A 10,997-nucleotide genomic window follows, 5' to 3' on the forward strand; every position below is an offset into this window, starting at 1 on the left:
TTGATACCGTTTTTGTTTACGGTTAATTGTAACCTTTTGTGTGTTTTAGACTAAGCGCCTCCGGATGGACACCATATTGCACCTGGCTACTTGACCTTGGTACACAGACATGCTGAACCATATGACTACTAAATAAACTGGTCGGAATACACCAACCTGTGGAGCTTACTGCGTCAGAGATTTACGAACATTAATTGATGTTTCAAAGGAATGCTTAGAGTTCTCGATGAGAAATTTTATTTCTCTAGGGATAGTTGACCTTGCATTCAAGGTCACGATAGTTTTCATAACATGCGGAGTGATATGTGGCGTATCAAGCACGCGCTTCACCAATTGTGGAGGTTTTCTAAATGCATCGAAAGGGGTCATACATTCCCCAAACTTCCCCGATCCGTTCCCGACCCCTATCCTGTGTGAATGGGTCATCAAAGCTCCTCTCGACAAGAAGGTAATGATATATTTCACACAATATTACCTGAGAGGTCACTTCCATGTGTTTGAGTATGACTACTACAAAGACGCCGGAACACCCTACGCCGGGGAAAATAAACTGGCCACCGTCAAATACGAGGAAAACATCTGGGGAGTCGCAGGTCACAAACAGTATGTTGTGCTCCGCTTCTCCGTACAGGAAATGGGCAATATACACATGCGCGTCCTGGACCACTTTATGGACGTGTATGGATTTAATATCACGTATGAATTTGTAGATAAACAGAGCAACATCACGAAAAACACATGCTACGTGCAGTCGTGTTCCTTTCTAGGGAACTGTATAGCCACAGCGGATTATTCTGTATATAAATGTGAATGTTTCCAGGACTACTTTGGAGATATGTGTCAGTTTGGTCCTCACTGTGACCCCCTCAACAACATCAACATGTGCGAAAATGGCGGGAAGTGCAGGTAAATAGTTTATTTGACGATCATAGAAAAAAATCATTATTGATGTATCTATATTGAGCAAGAATTGTCCTTGCAAACCTTTTTATCAGAGAAATTCGGACCTTATACACATTAACAAATACTTAACCTAAAAGGGCTACATTTTAATCATATACATATGTGTAACAGTCGATTAACGATAACATTTTATATCAAACTTTTAGAAAGTTAAATGCACCATTTACTGTGAACTATAAATCATAGAAGGCAACACGATAACTGTTTGATAGCTACATGGCTTGGACGACGGGCGATGACATAGTTCTCATTTCTCTGTATTGTTTTTAGGGGTCTATGTGTAATATATTTATACATATTTGTATATATCAACATGAAATCATTTAATTGAATATTACAAAGTTATCTCCCTTGTGGGTATGTATTCATAATGACGTTTTTTCTAGGAAAATTCGACGTTACGCTAGCAAAAACATGACGTCACAATCAATACCTACGCGTAAGGACAGACAACTCAGCTATATGCAAATATAACATAAACTAATCTTCTGATTAGCTAAATCAACAGCGTGGTGATTTTATAGAAAATAGTCCCTCAATGTTTTGTAGTATAATCTATACTTGATTAAACTATAAGGATTATTATAACGCTTAGAGATAAATATTCTGCTGAGTGTGCTCGTATCAAAAACCGCTTCGGGGTTTATCAATTTTTTTATGTGATATCTTCTACGATGCATAAAAGTCCTTCATTTCAAATGTTAATTCTTGTGTCATTAAATTCTTGATCGATATAAATCACATTTTAATGATAATAATTACATCATTTTTACGTTTTATTTATTTGATATTGTTACAATGTAAACAACGCGTCTAGACGAACCGTACCGATATTAATCACACCTGATTTGTCATGTAACAAACTATATTGATCATTCATAAAAAATAATACTTAAACAAAGTATTCTGACCGAAAATGTTAATTAAACCTGGTAAATGTAGGCGCCATGACAGCTTTATGGACAAGGTATAAACTGTCAGTAATGTAACGTGTACAAGTGAATGAAGTGTCAAGCGTATATCCTATTTGTAAAAAGTCACTTAAATGTAGCAATAAAAACACAGTACCGTCAAAAGTCATCGTGACTTCTTAGTGACAATCATTATTACAATCACTGAACGTTACAGGAAAAAAGGTGTAATTCATACCAAGTTACATATATCATTTAGTCTTGATGTCAGATATACAGGTGTGAGAGACAGACATTTTTACATCCAAGGAGAAATAGTTTAGTTGTAGAGTCTTTGCTATTACGAAAGTATGTTGATAATTACATAGATTACTTTAATTGTAAAGTGCATTGATTAATCAGTTTGATACATCATCTGAATACAGACAATGGATTTTTTGCAGGTTAAGTGACATCATTATATGAGTCATTACGTCATTCTACCCGAAAAAAAGTCGTCATTAGGTTCACGAAAACATGACGTAACGCTCAATACCTACCCGCAAGAACAGATAAAGTAATAATGTGCAAATGCAGATTATTAGATCAAGCTGAATAGAAGGGCTATAATTTCCGTCCGTCTTGATGAGGTTGGATAGGGAGGGGATAAGGAGAATCTAAACGAGAAGTAAATACAGCTATGAACATTTAATTCTATATACATTCTATTTAGAGACGCCAGTTTCGAAAAACCAGTTTCTCTTTTATTACTTGTCTACTTGAGCAATTAAACTAGAATTTAAGTTTATTAAATATACTATAAATCGTAAGTGTAATGTAGTGTTCAGCTCTGCATCAATGACTTAAAAGGATTTTCTCAGTTTGTAAAATTGGGTTATAATAATAATAGAAACCATGATTGAAAGCGAATACTGTCATTCATTTGAGTTATAAATGGCTACATAAAATTCACCTTCACTAGTAGTACAAAGGTGTAAAAAGTTATCTGTTAAAATATAGAAATTTATATTAATATAATAAATATGCAGCAAAGTAGTAAGAACCCCTTTATACAAAGATAGGGCAAAAGGGTCATAAAGTGGACATTCACGTGCATAAAGCCTTATTTCTTCCTTATCTTCCGCCTTCAGTATTAAAGTTGATAGTTTTCGTCATCAGTGGATACGCTGTCATCAGTATGTTATTGAAGACTGATATGTCACCATAGGAATTAATACCATCATCTGACGAATATGATTTACTGCCATTTAATTGAAAAGTCATATGATTTTACGAGATATTTCAAATAATGAACCTTATATATATAACCGCCGGTTGTTATCGAAACACTTTCAATATCGTTTTACAGGTACTTTTATGGAACCTATGTCAACTACTGCGAGTGTCCCGAGGGGTTTTATGGAACAAAGTGCGAGGAAACCGGCGACATCATGTCAGAAAGTAGGTCATTTATATTTTTATCAGCAAGTTATTTTATCGTTTTTGTGCCCTGCCTTACTGAAAAAGCAATATTTCACACGTTAATTGGCTTACCATAGCAACATATGCTCCAGGCCTTCCTCGCAGGTGTATTATTGTAGTGTTATATTAACCGTGAATCAGAATTTGTACGTGACGCATACTGCGTCAAAATCATCATTTGCATACAGCGCATCATAACTAATAAGTTTCTGTAAGACAGGTATTGTAATTAAGACATATTACATGTGGTTTAATGTACATTATTCTATATAACTATAAGTTGGGTTGATAAAGCAGATATAACATAACAGTTTGGTTTTTAGAACTGATTTGCAATGGCAATATTAAACGACAAATGGTGTATGTTTTAATATTATTAACGGTATTCCAAAATCTAATGTGTTTGTCACTTTAATTAAAAAAATAGATATGGTATTCGTTCTTTCATGAAACATGCAGTATAACCGAACATAGTTAGATAACAGAAAGTATTGTATGTATCATATATAATTATGACCTTTCCCCTTATGACTAAGATTGTGTATTGTTGCTGAATACAATAACGATAACAAAACACATTTTCTGCACAAATATAATTATCTACCGTGGAACTTGGGTATGTTGAAGTCCTCGGGGACTGGAAAGTCCTGATTTCCTTATAACCAAGAGAGAAAATGGATTTTATTGAGCATTATTTCAATATAACCGATTTCAAATTAAGTGGGTCCCACTGTATATAGATATATGATGGCACCGCCATCTATTGTCAATATGCATTATTTCAGTACATGCACGTTAAAACCTAATATTCTAACTCTTCAAATTTTAGTCGCGATAAGCAAATAAATCAAAAGCCTGTTAACCATCTTGTTTTCGTAATTGATTGGAGAAACGATTTAAGTGTCAACATGTTTAAGTGCCGATTTCCCCATACATCATGCCTGTCTGATATTACAAGCTACATCATGCATGCGCAATATGATTTGCAGAGACAGCCTTGTCATAGTGCATGCATAATAGATTGGCCGCGGATCCTTCGTGTCGCCATTGTTTCAAGCAGACCAATCCCTTGACTTGTTTTTGTGTATGTGCACCTAATTAAAGTTTTAATAAGGTTACTTATGATGTTTTATGTATGCTGATTTGTCTCCAAGTACTGAACTTAAATTCCTTTGTAATAAAAATGCTCCGTTATTTTTAAAATTTATTTATTATGGCAGTATCAGGGGAAGAGATATTCTCTGTTGTATAAACAGTTTCATTTATTAATGGCTACTACAAACAATTGGATAATTATATCTATTGCAAATCGGAACGGGGCGGACAGCAAGCTAGTCGACATGGCGCCATCTTGATAATTAACGTTTTGTTATAACGAAGCTATTTCTCATAAAGTACTGAAGGGTTTTGTTTCATTTTTATACGGCAACGTAAGCACCGTCATGCAGAATATTACGTCATACAGTTGTTTCTGTAGTATAGAATGCGTCAGATTTGCTATTGTTTGAAATATAGAAAAATTAGTTGCTAGACTAATCAATTAGTTAGATTCAAATAAAGTTGTTCATTTAGATGATTTAGATACCTAACATAGTTGGGAAATTTCTCATGGCCCATTAACTTGTTCTAATTGTGATTTCTTCTCTGACTTTTCATTCATTTTTTGATAGCATGTAAAATGAGAATATACAGATTGCCTAATCAAGTAAATAATTTTAGGATATAACATTTAATTGTAGTGTCCGTGATGTCGCATGAATAACTTGACAAATATTGAAATAAAAATTAATCCGAATAAAGAACAGTGTAAGCCCATCAAACAATATCAATCTGTATATAGTTTATGATGCATTTCCTTTCATTTCCTTCCTTCCATTCCTTTTCGTATTCAAAAAATGCCAATAACACTCAATTATAAAGAAAGATTTTCAGGATAAAAAATAATGTTGATGTGTACTTCTCGGGGTATTCATTTCAAAAATTTGCATCGTACACAAATATTTGAATTTATAGAATGTCTATGTAAGCGGTAATTCTTGTATGGTAAAGGATTATTAGTAAAAGGAAATTGAATGTTATAGAATGTCTATATAAAGCGGTAATTCTTGCATGATAAAAGATTACAAGTAAATGGAAACTGACCCTTTTTCCGGTAATGTGATACATTAATGTCACTGAGACAGTTTCCATCTGTATTTCCTCTGTAGACCGACGTCTGACTGAAAAAGAGACATACCGAATGTTTTTTTGTTAAAGTATATTTCTCGTATTATGTGATACTTGGCTATGTTGCGTGATCCGCGCTATTATTTGTTTGGTATAGGCAGACTATTTGTGATAAATAACATTAATCATTTCTTTACTGTAGATATCCTTCCTAGCCGTTTTGCTTTTACCGCATTAACAGTAAAGTAAATCTTGACCTCAGATCGTATTGACGAAAGTGTCGGAATAAGTGAGTGCTTTGTGAAATCGTGAAGGAGGTGGAGTATGAGTCTCATCTGTTAAAGTGACACTTAAATCGATTAATTTTCAAAGTTGTCAGATCCTGAATAAGCTCTCGCGTTACTTTAAGTAACTCTCGTGTTACCTTAGTAACTCTCGTCTTACCTTCAAGCCGAATACAATGCCTTAACGCCGTTATACCAGACCATGTCAGCTATAAAAGTTGTAATAAATATCTGCACAAGGGGAAGTGTATTAAGTTGCAGTGTAGACTTTTGGAATTCATTATACAAGTGTAGCGGGATTGGACTGGGTGGATCATCGGTGCCCAGGTAGCTCAGTCGGTAGAGCACTCGGCTAGTATTCTGAGGGTCCCGGGTTCGAATCCCGGTCTGGCCGCTACATTTTCTCCTCTCCTGTTACAAAATTGGCGCCCAACTAAATAACCCACGGTGGTGGTGTTTGGAAGGGTCTCGTGTGTCTTCGAGGGCGAAGACTTCGAGAAAGGAGGGAGGAGTGTAGCGGGATTGGACTGGGTGGATCATCGGTGCCCAGGTAGCTCAGTCGGTAGAGCACTCGGCTAGTATTCTGAGGGTCCCGGGTTCGAATCCCGGTCTGGCCGCTGCATTTTCTCCTCTCCTGTTACACAAGCAAACACATAACTAAATTCAAAACCAATTTCCTAGTACTAAAATTTCATGAATCACCTGCAAGCGTATAAATTTCAAAACATCGCTTTATTTTTACTGACATAGACAAACAAGCTGTATACCTACTGAAAATGATTGAAAGTGGTTTACAAAATACAAGCTGCCTCATATATTTTGTGCGATAATATGCGAAGATGAAATGACAGCTGTTACGGCTGATATTTATTCATATAACAAGTTTGTCTCGTGAAATTTCTATTAAATTACCATTTAGATGTTAATATGAGGTGTTATTAACCTGGGAGATAATAAAGTCTAAGGGTATGCAGCTACTGTGATAGAAGCAAGTGACATCTGTCACAAAGGTTAGATGATACTTTGATCGTAAAAGATCAATAAAACCAATGTTTCTAATATAAGCATAAAACAATGGATATCAATAATGTCATTAATACTAAAAAAAACACCAGTAATAATTCCATTCAGAAATTATATTGAATGATATTTGAATCGCAGTCATTTGTTGCATTCCTATTAGATTCAACACGGTTCTTTCGTAATGGCCTTGTGCTATCAGAACGTGCGTTCCATTTGTCGAAAAGGCTATGACTTTTTAGGCAGCCGTATCATTTTCCATTATTGCCTTCCCGGGAACTGTTCATTTTGTTGATCACACTTTTACAAAACCGAGTTATTTGTAGCTCAATCATTAATCTCGTGTTCGCTTAACTCATTCACTCAAGAATACACAAATAGACTCTTTTAATCAAAGACTAGCCCAGTCCATTGTGTGTGGTGGTTTAACCAGTGACTGGCATTAATTGGTTCGGTAGGTATAGGCATATATACGGAAATGTCCTCTTTTATAATGCCTTCGAAACATGATAAACGGCATGGCATTGAGTGAAAAGACAATGTGATCAGGTGATTTTCAAATGAATTTTATGTTGAAATTGATTAATATGTTACTGGACGTGGGTTCCACTTTTGGTATACGCCCTTATTCCTAGTTTGATTATGGTTGGTTTCTGTGTATTCAGATAATTTCTCACGCATTTAGAAGGTACTTCGTTGACCTCTGCATCGAAGAGGTTGTCAATACTTTTACCTTCGCTAGTCACAAAATGCGGGCTATCGATGTAATTAAGATGATATCGCACATTGCTGACGAGAACAAGTATTTACTTTTTCTGATACACAAATGAGTAGTAACTATTTCTTTTTTCAAGGTTATATTAACATATTCCGAAGGGAGGACACATGCAATGTGGTTTTACTTCGATAATGTTGACGAAAACATTCCGTCAGGGAGGTCACCAGAAAATGTGGTTTAGATGATGCCTGTTGTGATCTCCTTAAGAGTAAATCAGTCAGGGCTACCGTAACTACAATTCCGTTAAGACCCTTTGTAACTCTGATATGTCTAAGACAGTGTTTTCAGGTGCATCTGCGTGTGATAGATCCTGCAGTATTTGCTAATTTGACAGTTGCTATCTTCCCATGTCGAAACACAGACTGAAACATCGACAATCCCATTCGCTTTACAATAGATGTGTTTCTTGTTTGACGCTCCAGGGATAAGCGCTAATTGATTATTGTCATCTGTTTGGAATCAATGTCTGACAGAATTGGCACTTTATCGTCGATTTCGTAATCCTCCTAATTCCTCCATTAATTAGTTGGCCTAGCTGTCGTACTGCTACGATTGCTATTATCTAAATTCCAGTTTGATGTGACCGGGTATGTCAATATAATGACATTATCAGAAGTGGAATTCCTCTTCTAGATAGTTTCTAACGAGAGGTCAGTAGCCTCACATTATCTTTGTATTCGTGGTTTATTTTGGTATCAAAATGACGAATGGCCTTTTACGTGGCAATTGAAACCGTGCTTTTTTCGTATTTTAAAAGAAAGCTATGTGAAACTGCATTATTGTAGTTCTCACGGACGGTTTTCGATATTTGTGTCACGAATTTTAATCTCCTATCTGGTAGTATGACGCAATGAAACATCGAACTCGTAGAATGCATACTTCCCGCTTTAAGAAATTCCACAATTGTTGCAGCTCCAATGAGCAGTAAGGCTTGTTGTGTATTTTGCTCAAAATTTCTCGTTCTGTGATTTTTAGGTTCGCTAAATTATCTGACACATCCGCAATTGACAAACCAATTCAGAATTAAAATAAGTGATTGAAGAGCACGGATAACACTCACTGGACTGTTAAATATATTGCATATGACGATAGAATATCGATTACGTTACGGTTGAATGATCACGGCGATGCTTATAAATGAGATGGTATACGTTGGTCCTTTCACTAGCTGTCTGTGTTCGTATTTACAGCACACCACTGACTTTTTTCCAATTTGTGTTATGATGACACGGGTTTAACCAAAACCCTAAAACTCCAAGAAAACCTAAGACAAAACACTCTTTATACATTGACATGATACAAGACTTGACTGACGTAAGTGTAGGTTATCACACTCCTGAATAAAGAACAATGTTGAGTAATTACGGTTATTCACATCTGAAAATAAAAATAAAGCTAAACAGGAAATGCAATAAAATCAGGGATGACGATAGCTCGTCGATATCCGGTCCTGCGCTCTGGATTTTTTTTTCTGTTCTGAACCAGCTTGCTTAGTACTAAAATGTAACTTGTACTTTTATATATAACTTATGTACCAAAAACGTAGGCATTACGAGATTTTGTAGTACCACTTCCTTTGTAAATGTCAGTTTGATGGTGGTGACGATTTAAGCCGTCACTCAGATCAGACCCTACTATTACCAGACGACAGTTTAGTGGTCACTTACAATCACAAGCTTTTATGTCATATGTCTTCGTCACCGCACGGTAACCTGATCATTTGAAGCTTTAGTGGGATTTTTTCCGGAGTCACATATCCCCTTTTACGTTTCTTTGATTAGTTAATAACGTTAATCCGTCTATGTTTTCTGTGGTATGGTCAACGACGTCATAGTGCGTAGGATGTGTTGCTATATGTTACGTTCGTTTAACTGTACTACGGCAGCCTTCACAAAGCAAATGCAGCATATCATTCCTAAAATATACATTTAAATATCGAGATTCCTCGCAAAGTCAGAATTATGAAATCATACATTTTAACTTGAAACTTGAAAATCGACAAAAAATCACCAAATTCTACACAAGTACCCAAAATATCACATGGTGCATTCATGCAAATTTAAGCTTGAAAAAATTGTAGGTTTCTTAGTTTCATGAACGTCCATATAACATTTCTAAAACTAAAGACATACTAGATACATGTATTTCGCACGTGATTGCCTGTCTGATCTATTTTAGGGGGGGATGTCATAGACCACGTAGGGATGGGTTGATGCTCGTTCAGCAGTATTACCGAATAGCTTTCACTATTTTATATGTACTGTTTCCCCTGAAATACTCCATTATTGATTATCGAAGAAGGTCACAGTTCTCTAAATCTGACACAATGCCCTAATTTCTCACTACCAGCACAAGTATTATTTTTTCTGAATTTAATGGTGCGCTAGACAGTGGGAAGAACATTACCATTTTGTACTTGAAGTACAGTGCTTAATCAATATGAAACGCAATTACACGTGAATATATCGGAGAACGAAACGCCTTTAATGCAAATAGAATTGATCAGTTTGATGCATTTAAAATGTATTCGATTTAAACTACACGGACTCGTCTACAGAATCTGGTAACGGTGCTCAAGGTGGAGAAACGTTTACCATTCTATTTTGGTATTCTATTATGCATAATCATAATGCGTTTTCAAATGCTATTGCTTTTGTGTCTTTTCATGGATCCTTCTAAAATTCATAACTTAATACGACTATTTGATCTGGCAAACGGTGCTCAAGGTGGAGAAACGTTTACCATTCTATCTTGGTCTTCTATTATCCACAATCATAATTCGTGTTCAAATGATATTGCCTTTGTCTCGTTTCATGAATCCTTCTTAAATTCATATCTTAATACGACTATTTAATCTGGCTCTAGGGGCATGGCAAAATCTTAGACTTGAGTTTAGACTTTGCCAATAATAAATGATTTATCTGTTTGCAACGTCATCTTTGATTTGGTAAGTCTAAACATAAAACAGTTTTGGACTTATTGCATGATCCTTAGATTTCTTGGTTTCAATAGAATATAAATATAAAAGACGAAATTATGTCGTTGATTAGTCCGTAAGAACCATCTTTCTACAGATGCTAGTTAAGGGGGTTTATTTCAGTCATCGTATTATTTTAGGTTGAGTTACTCTGACGTGGTAACTATGTCGATTAGTCGAACGTGACTTGATGAGATATTTATGTCGGAAAAACGATTGAAAAATCGAGTTACAACCGTACACTATTGTGGCTAGCTATCATGGTTCTCATTATCATAAGTCGACATTCCCGAATGTAAGTCGACTTGTCGACATAAATATATCAAAGAGTCGTGTGATATACACGACTGTTCGACGTTATTATTTCAGCAAATTTACGTCAATGTAATTCAATCTGAAATAACACGATGGCACAAATATGCCACCACAATGACTGA

At 35.6% G+C, this 10,997-nt stretch overlaps 1 protein-coding gene across 4 annotated transcripts in view; it reads left to right on the forward strand.

The window, feature by feature from the left end:
- The window catches only part of LOC138324914 (cadherin EGF LAG seven-pass G-type receptor 1-like), an 81,719-nt gene that overhangs the window by 33,492 nt on the left and 37,230 nt on the right, over positions 1-10,997 (forward strand). For all 4 annotated transcript variants that reach the window (XM_069270150.1, XM_069270151.1, XM_069270153.1 and 1 more), the window contains 2 exons: positions 50-906; positions 3,223-3,314. In XM_069270150.1, coding sequence (XP_069126251.1) covers positions 227-906; positions 3,223-3,314 — 772 coding nt within the window. In that variant the 5' untranslated portion in view covers positions 50-226. The remainder of the gene's footprint in view (positions 1-49; positions 907-3,222; positions 3,315-10,997) is intronic.

This window comes from Argopecten irradians, chromosome 6 (assembly GCF_041381155.1).
Source record: "Argopecten irradians isolate NY chromosome 6, Ai_NY, whole genome shotgun sequence".
In the NCBI taxonomy this organism is placed as follows: Eukaryota; Metazoa; Mollusca; class Bivalvia; order Pectinida; family Pectinidae; genus Argopecten; species Argopecten irradians.